The sequence below is a fragment of the Pyrus communis genome, chromosome 6 (assembly GCF_963583255.1).
Source record: "Pyrus communis chromosome 6, drPyrComm1.1, whole genome shotgun sequence".
In the NCBI taxonomy this organism is placed as follows: Eukaryota; Viridiplantae; Streptophyta; class Magnoliopsida; order Rosales; family Rosaceae; genus Pyrus; species Pyrus communis.
In genome coordinates, this window is record NC_084808.1 from 3,888,285 (window position 1) to 3,914,409 (window position 26,125).

At 38.5% G+C, this 26,125-nt stretch overlaps 2 protein-coding genes and 1 long non-coding RNA gene across 3 annotated transcripts in view; all 3 read left to right on the forward strand.

The window, feature by feature from the left end:
* Positions 1–4,374, forward strand: part of LOC137736542 (uncharacterized) — a 28,995-nt gene extending 24,621 nt beyond the window's left edge. The window contains exons 2-3 of the long non-coding RNA XR_011068764.1: positions 3,836–3,956; positions 4,034–4,374. This is a non-coding gene — a long non-coding RNA (uncharacterized lncRNA). The remainder of the gene's footprint in view (positions 1–3,835; positions 3,957–4,033) is intronic.
* A 1,767-nt stretch (positions 4,375–6,141) lies between these two features.
* On the forward strand, positions 6,142–9,659 carry LOC137736565 (probable aldo-keto reductase 2). Its single transcript, XM_068475814.1, has 5 exons — positions 6,142–6,494; positions 6,873–7,073; positions 8,018–8,190; positions 8,269–8,371; positions 9,097–9,659. Exons 1-5 carry the CDS (start codon positions 6,279–6,281, stop codon positions 9,421–9,423), a joined length of 1,020 nt encoding a protein of 339 aa, XP_068331915.1. The 5' UTR covers positions 6,142–6,278; the 3' UTR covers positions 9,424–9,659.
* A 1,414-nt stretch (positions 9,660–11,073) lies between these two features.
* LOC137736564 (probable aldo-keto reductase 2) lies at positions 11,074–13,559 on the forward strand. The gene is made up of 5 exons (XM_068475813.1): positions 11,074–11,335; positions 12,041–12,241; positions 12,559–12,731; positions 12,815–12,917; positions 13,125–13,559. The coding sequence occupies exons 1-5, from the start codon at positions 11,111–11,113 to the stop codon at positions 13,458–13,460; spliced, it is 1,038 nt and encodes a 345-aa protein (XP_068331914.1). The 5' UTR covers positions 11,074–11,110; the 3' UTR covers positions 13,461–13,559.
* Positions 13,560–26,125: the final 12,566 nt, after the last annotated feature.

Here is a 26,125-nt window from a genome sequence, read left to right on the forward strand (position 1 = left end):
TATTCTCCATCCCTATTCCCTAGTAGTATGGTAATTTGTAAGAAGGGGTGGTTGGAATATTTGTGTGAGAAATATAGGGTGTGTGATAAAATGTTATAACAAAGGTTGTGTGAGAAATATAGGGTGTGTGATAAAATGTTATAACAAAGGGGTCGGATCTTCGACATAACTCAGGAGCAGAGCCAAAGAAGGTGAGGCTAACGATCGATTGCTACCTCTGTTTGGGCAGGAATTTCACTGGCAAAGGTCCCTGGCTCGAGCACACAGCTCCTCGAGGAGTTGTCACTTTGGTTGGTTGTCGAGCTCCTTCTTGCTGAGAGGCTACAAGAAGAGAACAAATTTTGTTCTGTAAGGTGCCTTTGTAGGGCCTTAGGTGCAGGCATTCAGGCTCATAATCAAAACTAGCTAAGTGCTTAGGCTTGCCACTGCCATCTCAGTATGGCAGATGTAGCCCAAGTTATTCTAACTTCTTGTTATCAAAGGATTGTCATAGATGAGTTAAGTCTACATTAAGTTCTTTTGTGTGCCTTGAGACCAAGGACTTTTAGTTTATTATCTTGTACACTTTAAGGGGTGAAAGTCCAGATCTGGCTTAAGCCATCGGTCTAATTCTCATTCATCTTTTATGATAGTAAAACCACTAAGTGAACCAGATCTAAGGACTAATGGAGCTTCTGATCACCAAAAGACTGCAAATAACTTGAATATATACTGTAGAATACATCATAATACCAGATCTACTAATGGAAAGACGAAACAAGAGAGTCGGGCAAGATTTCACCTTGTCGGGCAAGGTTGAACGTCTTGCAGTCTCTTCTCTTTGTGATTACAAAAGGTTGTGTGTTTGGAATGGATGGGTGGTAAACAAGTTTACACGAGACAATCGATACTATGCCATTAAGGGTGATAGCAGAGCTTTAAGCTAGACAAAATATGGCTTTTGTAGGGAATGATCCTGAAAAGGATTGAGATCTGGGATGATTACAGCTTTTAGATGCAAATCTGGCTTGAGAGCAGAGTTTGTATGTTTGTTTGTTTGATTGGTTGAGTGTCCTTGTCTTTGGGCCCTGTTTTCCCTTTTATAGGCAATGATCTTGGCTGTTGCAAGCTTTGCCCGAAAGCACTTCAGTGAGTCATCACATTTCTTACATGTTCTGCCCTTCAGAAAGTGCTTTTGGGCTCATAGTAGGTTGATTTCCATCGGTTGTCACTTCCCTTGTAAGCACCTAACCTTTGCATTAATGAGGGGCCGTCATATTATCTTTGAGATGGATGGATGGGCTTGGTGCTGGGCCTCAAGCAAGTCTTCTTTCTTTAGTTCTTTTGGGCTTTCTTTCCTTTAAGTCCAAAGTCTAAATATTAACCCAAACAATGCCCCCTTCAATCGTTGTCGAGCTTGCAACTCAAGGCATAAATAATGATTGAACAGCTGCCACAGTCGCATACCCCTACTCGAAACTTATGCCATTTTAATGCAACCGTTCGTTTGCCTGAAACCCTTTGTACTTCCCCACGAACACTACTGTTACTCAACCATTCCTCTATATAATCTTTACTTGATCTCTCTCGAAAAATATCCTAGCCATTTCAAGCCTCTGGATTTTTCACAACTCCTTAGAACTCCCATAGTTCAAATTCTTCGGGAATTCTTCTTGTTCTTCAACTCTTTTCCCTTGGCTCCAAATTTCTAATGGTAACCATAGTGGCTTGGGTTTATTCTCCCTGAGAGACTGGTGAGTGGATTTCTACCATGAACCGCCCTCTTAACGCCCTTCCTCATCCTTGAGCAGGCTTTCACACTGAACTCTTCTTCAAAGAGGGAGGAGTGCATTCCTTGGGACAGGCATGGACTTGTGAGAACCCGTATTTTTTTAAATACAGAACAAATGGCTTTGGTGGTTGCACATTTTCGAGGGCCATGATTGAAAGTTGTTAGGATTGGCAGAGAGTCGACACGTGGTTGTACGTCGGGAGTAACGAGGATAGTGTAATCATATCCCATAAATGTGCATAGTGATGGTTATCAAGAAAAGCGAAGTCTAAAAAGCAAAAGATGGTTCCGCTTCTTCAAGGTCGAAGCCCGACCAAAGGTTGACAGTCGGTGACTTTAGAAGCGAGGGGGCAATGTTTGGGCCCGACATAATATTGTTGGGCCGAGCATAGGGTCGTGCTCTGCCCAAAGCTATGTCAACTATTATGGGCTGCTTGATAGATTTCGGGCCAGTTAGCAGGGTCAGTCGAATCTTATCCTAAGAAGGAGTAATCCAGATAAACAAAAAGGGGCGAGGAAGTCTTGGTGCAACCAGGATTCCCGGCCAGCAAGGAATAAAACCTCGGAATAGGGGAAAGTTCAAAGTCATAATGGGAGTAGGTTTGTTCGAAGTAAAGTTGGAACGGGACAAGGACTCCCAATCCAGATAGGGGCGCGATTCAGTCTCAAGGAATGGGTGCTATAAATACAAGAAATCATGCAACAAAAAAGGACCTTCAATTTAACATACAATTGCCCTGCGCAAAGCCTCTCAAGTACTTTGAGATTTTTTCCTTTTCTTTTTCAGCCGACACACCTTCAATTTGGATAAACAGCACTGTGGAGGCACCCGGCGAACACTTTCAGTTTGGATAAACAACACTGTTGCCGCAGAATCAACCGACCGAGAAGCACCTTCAGTTTGGATAAACAACACTGCGTCGAGGTCGACTGGTTACCTATCCAAGTGTCGGCCGAGAAGGGTTTTCGAATCCTTGTTGGCAGAGGTCACCTTGTTAGCCCTCTCGGCGTAATAAGGTGTTACGAATTACGTTATTCGGTGGACTGGACGTCGAGTGATTCTATGATTGGATACTCACAAGTGAGTTTCAGAGTTCGGCATTCTGACGGTCGAACTACATTCACCATCAAGACATACATCACATTTGAGTACTTGTGTCCATATAGTTTGGTGTCGATTCGACGTGCCTATACTCTTACGAATATAATCACAGTGACCGAATCGGGCGCCGACGATTTGTGAACTTCGTAGAACTAGCAGCCTTGTCTTCAGGCTCTAGAACCCAAAGACCGAGAGTGTTCCTTCCTCGGTCGCAGTCGCAAGATAAAGAAGTCAGCAACGCGCTCAACGCAACATCAACAAATTTTACTCCTCGGCCGAGCTCGGCCGACGAGTTGGCACGCCCCGCATTCAACCGAATGACGTAGTTAGCTTATTAGTTACTCGGCTTGCGCGCCACGTAGGCTTTGTAATTTTTAGGGTCAACAATTATAAAACTAAATGTTGATATCATTTATTTGTTGTCCAAATTTGGGCACAACATAGGTACCAGCCGGGGATGGAATTCCCATTTCAATATCTAGAGAAACAACAATATCCTTAAATTTTCGTATGAAACTACTTACTTTTCTGTATTGCCAATATTATATTGAGTCATAGAGGTCAAGAGTTTATGTGCTTCACAATTATGGTTTCATATCAATGGTTGTGCTTCCTAGCCATCTTTTATCTATACCCTTGTATGCCTTTTCAACAGAGGTGTTGCTCTTTCATTTAGTCTAGTTATGTATGATAATTGATACCCATACGGAATTGATTTGCTATTTGCTGGGCCATGGGCTTAAACACATGTCATAGGAATACTCTTGGAATATTTCCTGGAAATACAATACACGTTAAACTATTTCTACAAACCTTTGTTCTGACACACACACACACATACTAGTTTCATTTTATTACTAAACATCCCTTAGAGTTTCCTGGGAATTTGCAAACAGTTTACCTTTTCATCTCAGTGTCTCACATATATATGTCGGAATAATAACCAGTGGTTGTGATGACAGAAAATGTTAAAGGATCAGACCTTGTGTTGGAAGCAGTAGTTGAAGCATAGGTAGCACATAACGCCAAACAAATGGTTTCACAACCTGAAAATCAAATACAGGTAACTGAAAAGTGCAAAAGGTGAGGACCTTATTCTTTGAAAAGTAAAGAATCATCACTTTGTTTTTGTTTGACATTTTGGGCATTTCTTGTTGCAGCATCGTTGGGACCATTGAGAATTGTCATGTGATAGAGGTATTTTGTTCACATTTAAACTGGTTGGTGTATAAGCATGTGGGGATGTTTAGAGTGTAGGGTGTAAGGCCAGGTGTATATCAGATCAGATGTGGGTCTTTGATAACAGAAAAAAAAAAAAAAAAAAAAAAAAAAAAGATCAGATGTGGGTCAACTTGTTTTTGGGTGTGCATATTAAACACATTAGTTGCTCATCGCATATTTGTGTTTGCGTTTCTACATATTTACAGTACAGAAAGTGATTTATGTTTATACGAGACTTTTTTAATCGGTTTCCTCGGGCAAGCAGCTACTGAAAGCTGGAAGTATCGGGGAAAAGTTTTTTAAAATTCAGCAGGTGTGATAAAAAGTCTTGCTTGATGTTTTAGTTGTGATGTATGCAGTAGTAATATGTATTTGCTTAATACAATCCACCTGAAATACATTGGAATACGATCATATTCTGCCGTTTGTCTTTTGGATTCATTGGAATACGATCCACCTGAAATACAATTTGACCAAATTGCAATTTTTTAGCATGGACTTTTTTTTTGGCAGTGACTGAAAAATGTCTGTTTTGTACTTCTCATTCTATATGTATGCTAAGCTTCTGTAATAACAAATTCTGAAAACATCTCAAAATCGTAAAGGAAACGGAGAACAGTGCATATTTAGATGACGCCGAGTTATGAAGACGGATTCGTACCATTTCTCTATATGAACTTTAGTCTCATTTTTGTTTATATTAAGTTTATTAACCTACGCATAAGTGGCTCACTCTCTCCTTTTGAAACTTGAATTGAAGAAAGATTGTTTGAAGTTTGCACCATGAATCATGTAGAGACACGAACAAGTTCTGGCAACGTGATTGACGAAAATTTTACGGTGCTCCAGAATATAAAATATCTGGAGTGCACTAAAATTTACCATTGAGTGAAGCAAAGAAATGTTTAGTAGTATATTATGAACTGCAGTATGAGTTTCCAACTGAAGCAAAAAGACGCGTCACGCTTCCATTAAATTGTCCCATACGATGATGCCTATTCCATGAGAGTTGTAAGCTTTAGGATCGTGCTAAGTTAATGGACAAATAAAAATGCACTGTATATGGGACTTATCGAGACAAAATCCACCACTAGAAAAATTCTCGGTCTCTCAAGCTAGGCTAGCACTAAATGAAACAAATGCTTTGTCCCTTGTAGCTCGATCACTTATATCAAGCAAAACAAAAACCCACAAACACGAAAAGAGGAGCAGAAACCAATGGTTTGTTTCTGAGATTTGTTTCAGAAGTTTGTTTTTGTGATTTTTAAATCCCCTAATTTCATCTTGGACCTCCTTGTTGAGGATTGCATGTAATCTTTGTTGGGGGTCTGATTGTTTTGTACTGCTAGGTATTTTCTGAGGGGATGTTAATGGGGAGTATACAGAAATGTTAATTTTAAATTTGAAGCATACAGAATTTCACCATAAATTAATCCATTTTAGCCTTTCGGCTACTCAAAAATATTTTAATTGTTAAATTTTTTGTTTAAAATAAAAAATAAACTGTAATAATAAAGAAGTCCGAAGTATTAAACAATGTGAAAATGATTTAGTTTGGCTTGCATCTTGTCGTCGGAATTGAATTCTCTCATAGGCAAACCCTCAAGATCTTCCTGACTTAATAAAACGGACCATTAAATTTTGATCCAACGGTTACAATTATTATAACTTTAGAAAGACTCTCGTGTTTGTAGTCGTTAGATCAAAATTTAACAACCCGTGTTAGTTGATCAGAAGGATTCCAAAGGTTTGTCTGGAGAGAATCCAATTCCCTTGCCGTCTTCACGGTTGTTGGGATAAAAACACTAAGCTAAAATTCCGACAAAAACACAAAAAAGTAGTATGTGTCAACATCAGTGTGGCGCTGTGACCTTTGTACTGTGTCCGTTTGGGCTTGGTATAAAATTCCTTCTTTGACCCAAAAAAAAAAAAAAAAAAAACATGAGTGTGACGCAGGCCCTTACGTTTACTTACGATTATAGAAGAGTGGAAGAGTAGAAGCGTAGAAGCGTACAAGAGTAGAAGACTGACTTGCACAGTTCCACTCCAACCACCACCATTTGTATTATTCCTGCTCGCTCATTTTACCAAACAGCCACTCTTCTTCGTATATCTATCTCCTGCTCCCTCAGTTGGCAATCTAATCATTCAGTTCAAAACAAGAGCAGCCGCAGTTAACCAGCAATGGCAGGAGTAGTGAGGAGGATCAAGTTGGGATCGCAAGGCCTCGAGGTCTCCGCTCAGGGACTTGGCTGCATGGGCATGTCCGCCTTCTACGGCCCTCCCAAGCCCGATGAAGACATGATCGCTCTCATCCACCATGCCGTCGCCACCGGCGTCACCTTCCTCGACACCTCCGACATCTACGGCCCCTACACCAACGAAATTCTCCTTGGCCAGGTTAACTTTTGTTTTACTTCTTTCCTCACAGCCACAATCACTCACTCTGATAGTTTTTGTTAGTAACTTTTTGGATTTGGAATTGTTTGGATTGTTGAACTGAATGGATTGATGATGAAATCAATTGGCTTGTCTTCTTCACTCTTGTTCTTCTTGAGAGAGAGAGGGAATAAAATATATAACTTTGCTTTGTGGGTTGTGTTTGGGTTTTTTGGGGGAATGAACTAATGGTCAAGTGAATTGGGTTCGAATCGATTTACTCTTGTTCCTGTAGTGAATTTATATGTAATTGCTTTATGGGTTTTGTTTGGTTTGATGTTGAATTGAGTGGAATGATGATGGAGTGAATTGGGTTTTGTTTGGTTTGATGAGGACCAGGCTCTCAAGGGAGGGGTACGGGACAAGGTTGAATTGGCCACAAAATTCGGTATCAGCTTTGCGGATAACAAGAGGGAGATTCGAGGTGACCCTGCATATGTGAGAGCTGCTATCGAGGGTAGCTTGAAACGCCTTGGCGTTGGTTCTGTTGATCTCTATTATCAGCATCGGGTTGACACCCGTGTCCCCATTGAAGTCACAGTATGTTTTCTTCACCTTCTAAGTTGTTATCTCATTTTGTTTACAATTAAAGATCAATGTGGTTACTAAATTGTATAATATTTATATTGTCTGCAATGAATTGAGTGTTGAGAATGAATCCCACATTGGTGGGAAGAGAGACCTGAGGATAGACCTTGCATGAGCTTTAAAGTAATTGAGCTATTCCTCATATGGCCAATTGGTTTTATGGTGGAACCTCAAACTTTCTTTATTGCATCACAGCAAGCTGTCTCACTTGTGAAGCCCAATGGCCATACGTTCTCCATATCACCCGATTTGTGTTGCCCACGTGCTAGGCTTGAAAATTCGTCACACGTGAGGGGGCGTGTTGTCACTGATGAGTGTAATATTTTCTCTTTACATTTCTCCTCATAGTTGCAAAATGCTAAGTGATGACAAAGGAGTTACAAAAGTTTAAACTCGTCTTAATATTTGTCAACCTTTAGATGTTGGTTTGTGTAAATCTTCTTAATAATTATAACTACAAGAAGTTAAAAAGGTCTTAATTATATTGGAGGGGGCAGCCAGGTGGGCTGGTATATGAATGTTATTAACTATCATATGTGTGCGTGCGTGTCATCTTCATCATATGTCTGAACTCTGTTCTACATAAAATTTGAATTCTTTATTTGATACATGATGGCTATTAGATATGGTGATTATTGTGCTTGCATCCTTTTGTTGGGACCGGGATAACTACCAGATGCATATCTTTTGAAACTTTAAATCTTGAATTAAGCAAAGTGCGTTCATAGTTAACCACCATTCATTTAACATGATTGGCCACTATCCTCCTCTATTTAAGTGCATTTGTTGTATCCAAATTAGTCTAATTACGTAATGCATGGTATAATTATCTGTTGGCTGTAGCTATGTCACGTTTCTTACTAGACTGGTGCATCATGATTCACCTATTTTGCAAGGTTGGGGAAATGAAGAAACTAGTTGAAGAGGGTAAGATAAAGTACATCGGTCTATCGGAGGCCTCAGCTTCCACAATAAGAAGAGCGCATGCTGTTCATCCAATAACAGCCGTGCAGTTGGAGTGGTCATTGTGGTCAAGAGATGTGGAGGAAGATATAATTCCTACTTGCCGGTGAGGCTTAATAGGACTAACTAAAGTTTGTTTTAGGAGGTAGCAGCCAATATTAATCTCATTTTCTTATCTTATCAGGGAGCTTGGCATTGGTATTGTTGCATACAGTCCTCTAGGAAGAGGATTCTTTTCATCAGGTGCTAAGTTCATCGACAATCTAGCCAATGATGATTTCCGAAAGGTTTGTTGACATGTTTCATAAAATATTCTGAAGTACAAAAGTCCATGTACATTAAAGAACATTGTAGCATCCTCATGCTATTATTGTGAATATATCCCTAAGTCTTCAAGTTAGGAAATGACTTCTCGAAATTTAGTAATCGCTCCTAGCAGCCTATCCTCTAGTGGAACTTATGCAGTAAAGGTTTAATTTTCTAACTTATGCATCCAAATGGACCTGATTTATTCCGACGTCAGAGGCTTAAACATCCTTAATATAATCATGTTGTAAGGTAACAAATTCTTAGAGTAGCATATAAGGCCAAATGAGATTATTTTTTCTTTAAAAAAAAAGATAATGGTTGTTTTTGCCATTCACCTCCTACACCATTATAATTTGAAGAGTCTTGAAGCCAGGTTGCCGATCAGCCTTTCCTTATTTCTATGAAAGTTACTGCAATTTTGTTTTCATCTCAGGTAGATTAACCATTTGGCAATTGACAGTTTGCCATCAGGCCAACCTGCCTTAATTTATTTCTTTACGACCATCCTCAGCTATTTTTTAATTAATGCCATGAAAAGAAGGGATTGGTGCCGAACATTCCAATCGAGGAATCTGTATTGTGTTGCTACAAAGTTATGCTGAATATGCTTATCAAGGCCTACGAACTGTGCTGGCTTTTTATCATGCCATTTGATAAAGTCATTAATCTTGTTGCTTGTATATATGTGGCTTGTTGTTTGCAGTATCTACCCAGGTTCCAAGCGGAGAACCTAGAGCATAATAAAACAATATTCGAGCAGGTTAGTGATCTTGCAGCAAGGAAGGGGTGCACCCCATCTCAGCTAGCACTGGCCTGGGTTCATCACCAAGGGAATGATGTGTGTCCTATACCCGGAACCACCAAGATTGAGAATTTTAACCAGAATATTGGAGCTCTATCTGTGAAACTGACACCAGAAGAAATGGCCGAGCTTGAATCTTATGCTTCAGCAGATGCGGTTAAAGGAGGCAGATATATGGATGACTCTAGTACTTGGAAGAACTCCGAAACTCCTCCACTGTCTTCATGAGAGCCACATGAGTATGTTCAGTGCCACTGTCTTCATGCCATAGTGTTGTCTCTGCATTTTATGCTCTTCTGAATATCCTTGCGGTTCCGAGAATAAGTAGTGTATGCTACATTGTATGTTATGGCTGAGTCTGAGACAATAGACATTTTGTACGCAAATTTCCTCGTGGTGTTTTTGTATCAAAACTTTGAACTATTTTTAACTTAATTTTGGACATGGTTGCGTCTTAGCTTCAATTGTTTTGACTTCCAGTTTTTAGTAGATTACAACCAAAATATGAGATTGCCTACCAAGAAACCAAAATAAGGTTTTGTTTACTAATTTTCGATGTAGGTTGAAAATACATTTCCCAATGGTGTCAATATAAGTTCAAGAAGCTAAAAGGGTTCACTAATGTCTTGTTAATTTCTGTAACCGAGGATGATAGTTTTTTTTTTTCTTTACAACGATGTATTTACACTAAAGTAAGAAAGTGGGACTAAGCCAGATAGCTAGTCAACCATAACAAAATTGGTATCGAACTTCAAATTTGAACCTAAGACGTTCCACTTATAAGTGGATATAAATACTACTAGATCACATTACTAAGTGAATTTGGTTTATCGTAACATTTAAAAGATAATGATATTTACGAGTAGTACCAAAGGCTCCAAGCCTCCAAACTATTATAAAATCAATAATGCTATTTTGACGCCCAAAACTAACATAATTACTGACATTCTCTAATATAAATGGGCTATACTATTATAAGTGGGATCTACCTGCATTAGAAAGTATCAGTGTGTCAATTTTGGTATTTCCAAATAACATTACTTAATACCAACTGATATAATAGTATATGGTTGATTTTTTGTGCGTATTTCTAAAGCTTATTATTCGGGTATGACTTCAATAGTTAAGCTTACCAAGTAATTTGACTTTCTAAACAATGTTCACTGTTTGAGTTTTATACTCGATCTTCATCATTCATTTCCTAAACTACTCATTACTTTAAGATTATTGAAAAAAAAAAATTATATTTATTTTGTCATATCGTGTGTCACATCAATTAGAAAAACAGTCGGTTACACCCATGGATATTTGAGATCATACTTGGGTGGCATGTCGAAAATTGTTAATGGCTATTTGCTTACATTAGTAGTTGCAAGAAGGTAAAATTGAGCCTTTGAATAACAAGCACATGGACAAATTCTTCGGATATTATATTTTAAGATCAGATAAATTTACTTTTTTTTCTTAAAATTAAAAAAATTATACGCATTTGCAAGTGTTCTTTTACTACAGTGGTGGAAAGATGTTGTACCCTTGCATGACGATGTAGATTCGAACCCGTCGGTGACCAATCTAACATTTAACTGACTAACGCTATTGCTTGACAATAAAAAATAAAAAATAAAAAATCATACGCACCGTTAGATCTGTAAGTGGAATGTATCATGCATGCCATCCATACTCAATAGTACGGGTATCGTTAACGGCCGCTGCATACATTTCGCTGAAATCTTGTATCTTGACAGAGAAGTTTCGAGTTTCCTTTTGGTAGTCGATATACGTATGCTCTTACGCCATCACTTCACCACCAAGCCATATGCTCTTACGCCATCACTTCACCACCACGCAACTCTGTTGTTTATATATATGATACAAGCTTAGCTTACTTATCAGTTCACTTAATCTGCTTACACAAATGGCAGGAGGAGCAGGAATAGTGAAGAGGATGAAGTTGGGTTCACAAGGCCTCGAGGTGTCGGCTCAAGGCCTTGGCTGCATGGGCATGTCTGCCTTCTACGGCGCTCCAAAGCCCGACCAAGACATGATCACTCTCATCCACCATGCCATTAACAGCGGCGTCACCTTCCTTGATACCTCTGACATCTACGGTCCCTTCACCAACGAAATCCTTCTTGGCAAGGTAGGTTACCCACATTGTTGATTATGATTTGCGTTTACTTTAAACTGTAATCCATCTTAACTCGTATTGTATTAATAGATATTCCGGTTTGTTTGGATTAAATGTTGAATTGGTGATGAACTCAAGTAGGTTCGATCGGTCTACATCCTGTTTTGATGTTACCAAATCAAGCACTAGCACTGAGAGAGGCAATACTGTATATAACTGCTTTCTGGGTTTTGTTTTGATTAATGTTGAATGGAATGAACTGATGACGAAGTGAATTGGGAGGGCTAAACGTGCCTTCTGGTAGCCAAAAGAGTCTCCGAATGCGTAGTCAAAAGATTATGTGACTGCGTTTTGGCGAAACAATTTAAAAAGTGCTTATGGCTCATTTAAGTAAGTGCTTTTCTAGGAAACACTTGATTTTTTAATAACAATTTTGACTTCTTTATAGTAAAAGACCTTTTGAGAAAAAAAAAAAAAAAAATTGCTTGTGAGCAGAAGTGCTTCTTATAGAAGCAGCCCCAAATGAAATTGTTGCTTTGTTGTATTGGGTTCGCTGATGATAACATGAATTGGGTTTATGTTCACTATATTGTTGCATTAATTTAACTGAATTTACTGAACCGTGAACATGGTATTTGGGTTTTGTTTTGGATTAATGTCGAATTAAGTAAACTGGTTATGAAATGAACTGGCTTTTGTGGGATTGATGAGGAGCAGGCTCTCAAGGGAGGGGTACGAGACAAGGTTGAATTGGCCACCAAGTTTGGTGTCAGATTTGCGGAGAACAAGATGGAGGTGCAAGGTGACCCTGCTTATGTGAGAGCTGCTCTCGAGAGTAGCTTGAAGCGCCTTGGTGTTGATTCTATTGATCTCTATTATCAGCATCGCATTGACACCTCCGTCCCCATTGAAGTCACGGTTTGTCTTCTTCCCTCTTGAATTTTGATCTCCTTTTAATCCCAAACATAGAACAATATGCATTTCCTTTTAATTACAAACATAGAACAATATGCATCTGCGTCTGCGATTCTACGGGCCTAGTGAAAGTTAAGGTTATTTCACTGACTCACAGCATCCTGTATCACCTTGTCAAAGTCGCATATTTTATCCTCAATTTCGTTTCATTTCTTAGTGTCCATATGTATTTTTCTCGTTTGTAATGGCATGCATCCTGATTCACTTATTTTGCCGAATGCTTGCCATCCCTTAAATTCCTTTATTATGTCTTATACAAGGTTGGGGAACTGAAGAAATTAGTTGAAGAGGGTAAGGTAAAGTACATTGGTCTATCCGAGGCCTCAGCTTCAACGATTAGAAGAGCCCATGCTGTTCATCCTATAACAGCTGTGCAGTTGGAGTGGTCCTTGTGGTCAAGGGATGTCGAGCAAGAAATAATTCCTACTTGTCGGTGAGGTTCACTAAAACAACGTAACTTGTTTACCAAGTCCAAAGTAATTGTTAATTCTGATCTTAGTTTCCTAAACTTACCAGGGAGCTTGGCATTGGTATTGTTGCGTATAGTCCTTTAGGAAGAGGATTCTTCTCATCAGGTGCTAAGTTTGTCGAAAACCTTGCCCACGATGATTCCCGAAAGGTTTGTCAATGTCACAAAATTTTTCTTTCTAAAGTTAAAAGTGGTTCTCGGTCATAGAAGCATTTTTTGAAAGAATGAACATGCCAAATGCTTCTTCGGGAAGCAAGCACTTGAATTTTTAATAAAAATGATTAACCGTCTTTGTAATGAAAGCTTTTAACAGCAGAAGCACTTAAGAGCTGAAGTGCTTTCATTCATTGGCTGCAGAATCTACCGAGGTTCCAACCCGAAAATGTAGAGCACAACAAAACACTATTCGAGCGAGTTAGTAATCTTGCAACAAGGAAAGGGTGCACACCATCTCAGCTAGCATTGGCCTGGGTTCATCACCAAGGGAATGATGTGTGTCCTATCCCCGGAACCACGAAGATTGCGAATTTTTACCAGAATATCGCAGCTCTGTCTGTTAAACTGACACCGGAAGAGTTGGCTGAGCTTGAATCTTATGCTTCAGCAGATGCCGTTAAAGGTGATAGATATCCGAACTACTATAGCACTTGGACGAACTCCGAAACTCCGCCACTGTCTTCGTCAAACTTCTAAAAAGCATTAGGAACTAGTCGAGCGGATGCCGCTGCATTCTAAGCAGGGGCCTAGTCGATTTTTTTTTTGTCTTAATTAAATATATCATATAACAATAATAACATTACTCACATGGTTCTACTTAACATACATACATATATATATATATATATATAAAAGATTTATTATGTGGTTGTTCACATTCCGGATCAATATGTAATATCTCAATAGTTGAACACCTTTCTACGTAATTTCTACGCCTACAAATAGGCAATCTAATAAGAAGGAAACATATCTTGATTCTCCTCCACTTTCTCCCGTATCTTACTATTCTCTATTTTTTTCTAATTTTATTTCTAACATATTATCAGAACGTGTTTATTATATTTATTTTAAGCTAGAGTTATACTGTGATTCAGAGTTTCTTATATTCAACCATTGGACTTCACCATGCTCAAAGTCGTTAGTTTTTTTTTTTTTTTTTTTTTTTTTTTTCTTTTTACAAATATTAATCGAGCGTTGAATTTATTTTGGTATGAATTTATTTGGAATGCTAGCGATTGTTTATTATCCCACCTTGTTATGTGTGTGCGTGTTGGTTGGAAGATATTGCTGTTTGTCTTTCTCCACCAAGCCTTGCAACACACGATCAACATGAATCTATAGCATATATATCTTATGTCTTTGCTTTTTATTATTCTACGAATTATGTCAATGCAAAGGCCTTTAATATTTTCTTTAACCGGTTATGCATCAATACATGACATAATTTTTTTATTTTTTTTTAATAAACAATATCATCTATATTAAGGACGAGGGATGAGTTTAGCCTCACAATAAGCTAGCAATAATACAGTTCAAATTTGCCCTTGATGAGAATCGAATCTAAAACCTCTCACTTACAAGTAAAAATGAATACTATTAAACCGTAATTGACACACCCCGATCGAGATCAGGGCATGCTGGCCTTCACGTGGAAGTGACGTAGCCATGTGCACAGTGCAGAAGCTAATAAAGTAGTAATACGAATAAATAAAAACTAGCATACAACCAGTAATAGAAACAAGTGCTAGCGTAAGTGAGACACGAATTCAGAGCATAAGCCTAAAGCAGTCCAAATGAAAATGATACGACAACAGTGCACCCGAAGGTGACCCTACGCTGGTGAATGTCTGTCAGAAATGCCGGAAAAGCCCTCTGGGAAACCACCAACCCTGCTACTCAACTAAAACCTGGAGGGGCGCAAAACAAAAGCGTGAGTGGGCAAAAACAAAACTTTTCGAAAACCATTTAATAAATACGTTCTAACCTCTCGCCGTAAAACCTGTATACTTCCCAGAAAATAGATATACGTGTGTATATATATATATATATATATATATATATATATACCAATCATGCTCAAGAATATGCCATGCCAAAACCTCAAAATGAAATGCAAGTGCTCAGGTATAAATCATATCGATAACATATAATCTGGCAGCCGGAGTCACCTAACGTGACCTGTACGGCTGCATCTAGAGCTCAAATCTCAATCTCACTATCTGGACTTGCACACGAGTCGGAACCACCTAAAGTGGTCTGTACGACAGGCCTGGGTGTAATATATATATATATACGCTCTAGTGCTACGATCACGTAAAGGCTGGGCGAATAATCGCGGGTCACCTACGAGTCGGAACCACCTAAAGTGGTCTGTACGACAGGACTATACACCTAACTTGGATCCAAGCTGAGCATGTGGTGCGGGAGGTGAACATCACGTGAAGGACTGTGCCCTACTCTGGGCGGGAGCACTAACACCGGGGGTGCAGGTTATGAGCTCTCTATACATCTCGAAACACTACTGAATATAGACATGAATAACACTTACCTGGCACTTACCTGTGCGTCCACAACACCACATATGCATATAAATATGTATACAAACAATAATGCAACTAACGATGCATAACCAACAATAAAATAATGCATGGCATATGGCAATTAACAATTCAAATCAATTTCTGGGAAAATATATGTATATAGGTATATACGGAAAACCAAAAGTCCACTCACTGGTATGTGGAAGGGTTGTAGCCCCCCTGCCTCGAGTGACCACGCTCGTCCTCGGGATAGGTATCACCTATATGCGAAACAACTACAAAAACGTCAATTTTAAAGCACATAACCAACCTTTAGAAATAACTTCTCATACAATGCTCAAATGGGGTGTATGAATACACCAACGTGATCTACTCAATCTCAAGAACATCCCCATATTTTTAAAATAATTTTTCACCGTCGCACGCGCCCCCACGCGCCGGCCAAGGCACGGCCACACGCGCCGGCCATGCGCAGGCACGTGCCTGGCAAGCTGACGGCGTCAACTGACGCCGTAGGGAATATTCCGTCAGTTTTAACAGATTCCGTTAACGGCGTCAGGAATATTCCGTCGTCTTCTCCAGCGACGGCGCCGGAAAACCGAGAAATTTTCAAACTTCGATATCTTCTTCGTTTTTCATCCAAATTTCACAAAATTGGTACCAAAATGAAGCTTAGAACTAGAGGAACACAATCATACTACTTTTAAGGACCAAAAACCACGAAATCTCACCTGCAAAAACACCCCAAATCCGGCCAACCTCGAAACTCGTGATCCCGACATCCAAAACCTTCAAACGAACCACCCCGAGCCTCCTAGGGACCTCACCAAGCTTCCTACAAGCTTGAAATTCCCTAAAACGTGAGAAATCACGTGAGCATGAACAGTACTCGAAATCGGACATCGTGGATTCGACGTGAAAACGAAGGTGTTCTTACCTGAAAATGGTATGGTTGGACTCCTACAAGCCTCACGAGCTCGAATATGGTCTTGGTTTCCTCGATCTGTGAAGGTTTGATGTGTTTTGAGTGTGGTCCGTACAAAGGATAGAAAATGGGAAGGGAAATGGGCTCGGGACAGATGCAGGAAACAGGGGGAAAGGGTGTGGAGTGTGGGAGTAAGTGTGTGGCTCAAAACATGCCAACCAAACTCACCACAACCATTAAACGTAAAGAAATCAAACTAGGGGCAATTTCGTCATTTCACGCGTACGTTTTTAAATTTCTCGGGACGGGCTGTCATAGTAATACTAGGTGGCATGACATAAACATTTTTTTTTTTAAAAGGACAACTAGTGGCAAGCCACGATTATTCACCCTTTCCAGGGGCTGGGTAGACTTACAGAGGTATTTTAGTCTCCCCTGACCACAAGTCTAGCTTGTACACTAGCAGCGGGTTTCGAATTGGAGACCTTCAATTTTTAGTTTTAAGGAAGCCTCATAATATTCGCTTTAGTTTTAAGCAAATATACAAATACTGCCCAATTAAGATATTTTATTACAAAAACAAGAATAATTTGAGTATATCGATATTTTTACACTAAGAGGAGGGAAAATTCAACTAAGCCACATAATGGGCAGCCTACCTCTCACTTCTACTTGAAGAGGAATACACGGTAATGTTGAGTGGCAACAAGAAAGATATTTTGAATTATGTTATTCGTGGCTTTCCAAGAAGGAACACAAACCCTAAAATTTTGGAAAGCTTTGCGTAAAGAACCTGGACAATAGGATATCTCTTATTTTGGGGATTTGGATTCGATCCCTGCCACGTGTCCCAAATAAATTAAGAATTGTGCTAGCCATATACCTATTTTCACTTTTTAATTTTTTTTTAATTTTTTGGTCGTCGAATAAAATGAATTGAAGAAGATTAATGATTAAAAATTAACAAAAGTGTGTAAATATAAGAACGAGTGTGTGAATGGCGATTTTTTGAAAATAAAACAGAAAAGTAAGGGCTTAGCACCCCAAATATTGTTGAATACACCTCACATACTTAATACACCCCACATTTATTTTTTCACTTAAAAGTTATCTTTATACACCCCACTTACTTTCCCTTAATACCCTCACACCCCACACTCTCAACATACACACCACATTTTTTTTTACCTACACTCCACTTCACATTTTTTTTTTTTAATTTTTTACTCAATGAAATCGGATTGAAGAAGAATGTGGGGTTGATAGAATGCATCCATGAATCATTGGATTGAAGAATTTCATTGTATGTACAAAACAACCAATCATATATGCATCTGCAAGAGCTTTTGGTATCATAGCCAAAGAGGCGAGTAGCTTGACTTGGACGCTCCTCTCCTTCCCTTCCTGTTTGGGTGTAATTTGAGGCGTCATAACGAGAATCCGCAAGTTTTGAGTCCCCTCTGTGAAAATTGTCATAACAAAGCAGATTTGTTGATTTCATACGGAGATGAAGTTGTAGTGGTATGGTGAATGAAAATTAAGAGGATATTGATCAATATCCCTGGGCTTTTAAAGTTGTGATCAACGTGTTTGTAGTTTCATTGATTTAGGCTTTGTACTACAACAGAGGATGAGATTGGTTTTGAGAGGTGAAGAAAAATAATTGTAGGATATACATGTTAAAGTTGTGATTTGGGGTGTATTTATATTTTTTATTTAACTTTATGAGGTTAAAATTGTCATTGCATATTATATATATACGTGATTTAATATTGAATTTTAATGTAAGATTATTCAACATTACGTGAGGTATTAATAAAAAAAGCCAAAAGTAAGTACCTCTTACTTCTCCTCCAATCTTCCTCCTCAACGTCTCACCCACATGCACTGACTCATCATCTCTGCTTCCAAACCCAAGCCTCACTCACTCTCTCCCTCTCTCTTGTAAAATTTGCTATGGCATTTTGTCGAATGGATTGCGTCCATAAGCTGCACACCTCCGCTTCCTCGCCACAACTCCACCGTCGCAAGCAATTCTGATGCCTTTACCCTCTGCAACAATGCTTGGGAAGCCTTGCCATCCTACCCCTCTTCGCCCATAAGAGGAATGATCATCCCCTCTACCACAAATCCAACACTTGTCAGATCCCTTGCAGTGTTGTCGTTTCCTCTGCTCAATCCATGTAAACCTTTCTTTGTTTAATTTTCAGAATTCCCTCTGTCCTTCCCACTTAGTTCCTAATTTTCTTGCATTTTCTCAGTTGCCAAACATAAATTTGTGTATCCTTCTAATTGTACAAGTACAGTGTGGTGTTTTTTCATTAATCACATAATTATTTCCTATTTGGAGCCAAAAAGCTTTTTGCTTTGCTGAATGTCTTGCGGAATGGATTGCTGCTTCTGTGTTTTTTTATGGCAATTAAGAGTAGGAGTTCAGGGACGGGACTTCCCATAGTAAGTTTAATGCACGAACATCAAGTTGTCTGTGAATGGCTTTGGCCAGTACAAATTGAACTCTAGGGATTGATATTAAGTTGTGTAATTAGTGGAAATAGTTTACTTTATGTTCTTTATGTGCTTCATACTTGATAGATTATAATTGATTCATTTACAACAATATTACCCCAATGAGACTACTACCAAGCATGCATTGAAGTCTACTTCTTTGACTTCGAGGATTGCAATAGGAAAATTTATAATAGTCGTTTTTGTTGTTTCGATTGGCCCTTGATTGAAAATTTATAACAGATATATGAAATCAAAATAGTTCAATACCACTTTGTGGATGGCCCTTGATAAAAAACTGGATAACGAGTAGCTGATTATGTTGTGAAATAGAAGTGGATGTCTTCAAATTCTACCACTCATACGGAAACAAATGACTACGTCCATTGAAGGAATCGTGATATTATTCTAAGAAGCAAGAAAGATTATTATCAACTTTTCTTCTAGTTTTAATAATTGATTGGTGATGAATGATGAATGTTTCCGTCAATGTGGTTAGGATAAAATGAAACCACTTGAATTTTTATCATTTTCCATATTCATATGAAAACTTAATTATCTTCGGTATGCATTATAATGTATTGCAGAAAATTAGTGGATACAAAGGACTTACATGTAATGGATGAGGGGATGATCGTGGATTGCCTAATAGCAATATCAGCTATTTTCCTACATATGTTTTTGTTCCTTTACATGTACCCAAGGCTTGTGGTTTTTGATTGGCAGTTTATAATGACAAAGGGTTATTAGCTTCATTCAATGTCCCTTTGGGGGCAGTGATACCATAGGAATTGGCATTGGAACAAAGCAAAGTATCGAATTATTCGGGTCCTTACTAGATAAGGTAGACACAGAGAAGCTGGAAGGTTGGGAGCTTGAACAACTTTGCAGTTAGCTCCAAGAACTAATCTCTTCCCTACAGCCCCCGAAAGACATCAGTGATAGCATAGGGAAAATATTTCCAGGAAATTCACACCTAATTGTTCGTTCAAGTGCTAACATTGAGGATTTGGCCAGAATGTCAGCTGCTGTATTATACGACTCAACTCCCAATGTTAGTGTTTCAAATCCAACAGTTTTTGCAAATGCTATTAGCAGAGTATGGGCCTCACTTTACAATTGGAGGGCAGTTTTGAGCCGTCGAGTTGTTGGTGTGCCTTAGAAGGAAGCTACAATGGCAATTCTGGTGCAAGAAATGCTTTCACCAGACTTATCATTTATGCTTCACACAGTCAATCCAATAGACCAAGATCATAATTTTGTTGAGGCTGAAATTGCTTCTGGCCTTGGTGAAACTTTGGCTTCAGGCACTAGGGGCACACCCTGGTGTTTATCGTCTGTGAAATTTGATGGGAATATACGAACTCTGGCATTTGCGAATTTCAGTGAGGAGCTAGTCGGTGCAGCCTTTGCTGATGGGGAGGTTATCCATTTCAGTATAGATTGCAGCAAGAAACCATTAACTGTTGATCTAATTTTCCATCAACAGCTTGGTCAGCACCTCAATACAGTGGGACTTTTCCTTGAGCGGAAGTTTGGCTCTCCGCAGATATAGAAGGATGTCTTAGTGGTAATGATATCTATATAGTCTAGACACGGCCGCAGCACTATTGAATCTCTGTTTGTAACTCTGTAAGTATTCAAAAAAATGCCCCATATCTGGGTATTCATTGCAGACAGCAGATGTAAAACTCAGTGGAACGGATCTTGCTGAACATTCTTGTATATGCGGAGTAAACAAGCTTAACTGTACGTAAGTACGTGACAATTTTCTGTTTGTTGCAGAAAATTGAAAGGAAATGATCTGAATAATTTGTATTTATCTTCTATTATTCTTCATTATAATAGAGATGCTAGCAGGGTATGTCAAATGGATTTCATAACTTGCATACTGTCACACTGTTGGTGCAAAAACTTGCAAGGGGTTCAACACGTATTTGTCCCGATTGTTGCTTTTGGTTTTAGTGCCATGTGATGGCTTGAGTGAAATAGAGAATAGGACTGTTGGAGGCTACCAACAGACAGTGTTTGTTTTAGTGAGTGTGAGGTTGCACGTAAAATTGACTTCTTAACCAAATGATTGTGCACCGAGTGGGACATTAGTTCAGTTAAGTTCTTTTTTATGCCTCGAATGTGCGAAGTCTTAAAATTCAGTGTGGATTTGTGTTTTGCATAAAGAGTAAATTAAAGAAAGAAATGTAAACTTAAAGTAGAAACATATTGTAATCATTTCATGATGGAGTTGGGATTACAAACGTTAACAAAAGAAAAATCTAGGCCGATAGGGTGACCTACACAACTTGAAAAGTAAATAAACTGGAAATGTAAAGAAAGATGTGAAACTCTAGCAAGATTCAGGTTATGAAGGACAAGATAATGTTTGAGGAGCCCACCAAGATCACTTGTATCGAACTGAACTTGGTACAAAACATACGCCTTAGATGAATTAGGGTGGTTGGAATTGCATAACAATCAGATCATACCACGGGGTGATAGATCTATAATAGCTCAGTGCTTGCTTTGAAGAAAGAATTTTTAAATTGTAGCTAAAGAGCCTTTAAGGGGTTTGCTGAAGAGCAATTGGGTTTGTCTGAAAGCCTTCCTAATTGCACCCAGCTTTCCCTCTCCGAGGATCTGGGTATTTTGGAATACTTCCTGCAGGTCTAAGTCTCCAATTTTGAAGCTTTAGGGTTTGAATTCCTTGTTGTAGTAGGACATGACCTATTGATGGTAAGCTACTAAGTGAACTTGGCGATGTCTCCCTATTTTTTTTCCAGGAAATTCAACTCTTTCTAGATGATGTCTGCATTCTCCATCTCAATCCCTTTGTCGGTGTGGAGAGTTGTCATGCTCCTCTGAATAGGGATGATGACTTCAGAACCGAAAGCCAGGGAGAAAGGCGACTCACCCGTAACTTTTGCACCGCGATCCTATACACCACAAGACTCCAAGTGCTCATTTGGCCAGGCTGTTACCTTGTGGGTACCTCGGAGTGAAGGTGAGGTGCCTGATCCCATATATTCCTTGTTGCCCCTACCCTGCTTAAAGGGTCTAATAAGATCGAGTCCCCATTGTTAGAACCAAATTCGTGCACATTCGTAGACGGAGGCGAAATCCAGTTGGACTATCCCATGATCTCTGATGAGGGAATAATGAGGGTTGATTGGGGGTTGTGGTTGAATCTGGGAAGGATTGCCTATATATCTTAGGGAAGGAGAATCAAACCACAAGTGTAGTTCTAAAGAAGAATGGAGTGAACCATTCTTGATGACTAGCCTATGGTAGATCATTAAGGAGATGAGTTTTCCATGGACATGTCTACGAGTAGTTAGGGGTGGAATTTATTGCCAAAATATCGTATCAACCGTACCATACCGATTTTGTGCCAAATTTTGTGTAACAAATGGTATTGTACCGAACCGAACTTTTTTGGTAAGATTTTGGTATTGGATACCATCACCAAAATATAATAATATATAATTTATAAACATATTTGATCCCCACCTGAGGAGAAAAATTTGTGTGGGGCTTAACTTGCTACTGTATAATGCTGAGTGGCACTACCACTGATAGTAGCATATTTATGCGACTTTGTTAGCCTATTTCCTTGCATTTACTCAGTTAGCTTTTATTTATTAGAGTGTTTTAAGCCATTTTCGTGTGTTTGTAGGTCCAATTTCGTTTTCTACTAACAAGTTGTTAATGATTCAGGCACCCAATCAAGAATTTAAACCATTACCAGATCATTTCAAGTATCACCTTCCATTCAAAGATCAACTCCATGTCGCTGGTCCTAGTGGGGCTTGAATACCGTCCGGCTGGAAGACGTTAAACCAAGCGCTTCTTGGGAGGCAACCCATGCATTCAAATAAAGAAGTGATGCAAGAATTATACGCACACAAATTAAACCCTCTTTTTGACAATTGTAGTAAGTATGTAAGTAGGGATCGTTCTGGACCGGGGATTAGGAGGGATTGTTAATCACTTGGATTTGACTCAAAAACGCTAAAAACACAATCTAAAACACTATACTAGACTCAAAGAATGCAAAACTAAACTTTTAAAACACTAAGACAAACCAAAGACTCAAAATGCTTTAAAGCATAAACTAAATTGATTTCTAACTAAATTGAACAATAAGGTAAAGGGGGATTTAGGTTTTGATTAAACTAAATGACAGATTGTAAATTAAAGCATAAGGAAATGAAGTAAACACAAAATGAATGAATCAACAGCTAATAAAAAGAGATAGTACCAATGGAGATGAAGCTAGGGATTCGATTTTACCATTGCTAACCCAAGGCCACGCTTGTTGAATCAGATTATACTCATCCATCTACCTATTTCTTGAGTTTGTTTCACTTAGATATGATCAACCATATGATGTGTGGATTTGATCAAATGTCTCTAATCATGAGCCTAATTGTGATGTGCAACTTTGGTTCCTAATCAAGAATATATAGTGCACAAGAAACTTTCACAAAACCAAAGGGAACACTCGGCAGGATGTTTGCAAAACATTCCCTTCATTCATTCACATATCCACCAAGATTATGCATGATGTGTGCTTTAATCTTGGCTAAACAACCTGTGGTTAATTCAAATGATGATCAAGCATTAAAATCAACACACTAAGTCACAATTAAAACGGAGAATGAAACAAGAAATAGATAGATTAAATGAGAATTCTGAATTAACTACATGGCAATCTTGCAAGGCTACATCGAATCCCTAGAGAGAGATTAGTTACACTTCATGTTTACAAAAGGTTTGACATAAAAATATATAACATGAGTGAACATAGGATTAAGAAGAAAGAACCCTTGAAGCAAAACTGATGTCGAAATCCCTTAAGAGTTGCCTTCGGTGTGGGTGCTCCAAGTGTGTTGTAAATGAAGGTGGAGCGGCTAAGGTTGAATGGTTTCTGCGAATGGGAGAGTGTATGGAATGGAATGAAGCCAAGAAGAGATTGTGTAGAAATGGAAGGGGATTTGCGGCAAAGGGGAAGATTGGATGTGTTTGTGGTGTCTTGTGTATGAAAATGAGATGTGATTTTTGTGTATGAATGCATGGGTTTTTATAGGGGGAATGGGAGAATATGTGGGTGATTGTTTAAGAGTGAATGTGGTTGTTATGATTGAGAGTGCATGTGGATGAAATAATGATGGAAAAAGAGCTAGGTTGTTGGTGTGTGAATGCATGTGTTGAATTGGTGGTGCAATGATGAAAGAGTAAGTGCATGTGTGTGTGAATGGTGGTGCAATGATGAAAAAATAAGTGCATGTGTGTGTGAATGGTGGTAGCTAGGGTGAATTATGATGAATGCATGTGGAATAAAGATGGAGAATGTGGTGTAATGATGAAGGAGTAAGTGCATGTGTGTGTGAATGGTGGTGCAATGATGAAAGAGTAAGTGCATGTGTGTGAATGGTGGTGCAATGATGGTTTTGGGGTTGTGATGCATGTGAATGCATGTGGCTAAGGGTTGTTGATTGGGCTAGAGGTTTTGCATGGCTCAAAGGATTGTTTGATTGGGCTAGGCCCTTTGTTTTATGTCCAAAGTGCATACAAGGCTTTCAAATTCGTCCAACACTTTAGCTCCAAGCATATGCTATCCATTCCAAGCCCAATTTTGCTCCAAAATGCTCCAAAATGCATCTTTTTGCTTCCTTAGCCATATGAACCTAAAAACACACGAAAATGGCTTAAACTACTAAAACAATTATGAATTAACAACATAGATGCACGAAAACAAGCTAAGTAAGTCGCCTAAATATGCTCCTATCAAATTCCCCCACACTTAGCTTTTGCTAGTCCTCGAGCAAAACAAAATAATAACAAATAAACAAAACGACACTAAACAAGTAAAACACAACCTAAACCTTCCAACAACCGTCTTAGGGATTTCCAATGCACATGACAAGTTAAAAATCATTATTCTCACAGATTTTAGCCATCTTTACACTTAAGTACATTCTTAATCATAGTCACCACATACTAGTTCACAATTAAGCAATTAAAACACATTTCAAATGTAGTAACATGCTTTAGAGAATTTACTCAATTCCTTACTAGAATGCACTCTATTTTCACACAGATTTTCTGACTACACACCCTACACTAGTTATATGTGAGAGATTGATGTAAACATGAAAGACTAGTATCTCACATATGTTATAACAAAGAAAGCATTTTCTGGATTTACGATAATGACATGAATATGATCTCATGAATGGAATGCTACTACTTAGAATGAGAACCAGTGATTCCATAAGCTCATATCAAATCCAAACTCCACATTATTGAACACATAACGATCAAGATAGAAGTCAAAGGGGTGTAACGGGGCTAGGGTACTGGTTAACAATGAAAGGTGAAGGATAAACAAACATTCTTAAAGCAATAGTGAGCAAAGTATTGAATTAGGCACTTAGAATTCCCTTTAGAGCGCGGAAAACAACTTTTAGACTAATAGGGGAAATTCAAACAACTCTTATTTTTCTTTTTCTTTTTTTTCAAATTTTTTTTTTCTTCTTTTTTTTTTTTTTAGCCGTGCCTATGGCACAACAATTCTCATCAATAATCCTTCCCCCACACTTATTTTCTGCAACATATTAATAAAAAAAGAATTCATTTTCCGTCATGCTTACTATGCTTTAAGAACAAAGGCATGGATGGTCCTATTCTAGGCTAGGTAAGGATAACATGGGTTAACAAAGAACATAGGCTAAACAAGGCTCAAAGGGGTTAAAACTTACAACAAATACGAAATATGGGAAGTAAGGCTATTTGGCTATGGTGGCAACTACACAACTTTATCTTGATATATGTTATGCAATTCAATGTCATGCTTTGAATGAAATGGATATAAGTTCTAGCATTTAGTTCTATCATGATACAATTGCATTCTAAGTAGTAACCAAGCAAGGAATAATGAGATCATGCAACAACTTTAGAAAACAAAGAATCACAGAAAATAACTCTCCAAAGAAGGTAATGGCTCGAGTCTCACAGGGTTGTAGCGTTTGTTTGAGTTCCTTCCTTCAAGCATGTCACAAAAACGAATTTTTCTTTTATGATTGCATGTGAAGTCATACATTATAACCATAACCAAGAGTAAATCAAACTTTTCTCTATGTTTATAACTCTTTTTAACCGTCATGCAATTACAAACCAAATCCATGTCATTGTGTTGGAAGGTACCCTAAGACATAAACACACAAAACCGACTCAAAACACTCTTTTTAGGCTTTTTAAAACATGTTTTTCAAATTTTTATGTGATTTTCGGAGTTATAAAAACAAAACATACTAAAACACTCTAAAACAACTTAAAAACACCTTAAAACAGTAAGGAACAACATTTGAAGTTATGGGTGATAAAATCCCACG

Excerpts from the sequence above, each read along its gene's own strand:
- LOC137736565 (XM_068475814.1), top strand. The coding sequence starts at position 6,279 with ATGGCAGGAGTAGTGAGGAGGATCAAGTTGGGATCGCAAGGCCTCGAG. Across the intron at positions 7,074-8,017 it reads GTGTCCCCATTGAAGTCACA|GTTGGGGAAATGAAGAAACT; the intron begins GTATGTTTTCTT and ends CTATTTTGCAAG. Across the intron at positions 8,372-9,096 it reads CCAATGATGATTTCCGAAAG|TATCTACCCAGGTTCCAAGC; the intron begins GTTTGTTGACAT and ends TGTTGTTTGCAG.
- LOC137736564 (XM_068475813.1), top strand. The coding sequence starts at position 11,111 with ATGGCAGGAGGAGCAGGAATAGTGAAGAGGATGAAGTTGGGTTCACAA. Across the intron at positions 12,242-12,558 it reads CCGTCCCCATTGAAGTCACG|GTTGGGGAACTGAAGAAATT; the intron begins GTTTGTCTTCTT and ends GTCTTATACAAG. Across the intron at positions 12,732-12,814 it reads GAAATAATTCCTACTTGTCG|GGAGCTTGGCATTGGTATTG; the intron begins GTGAGGTTCACT and ends TAAACTTACCAG.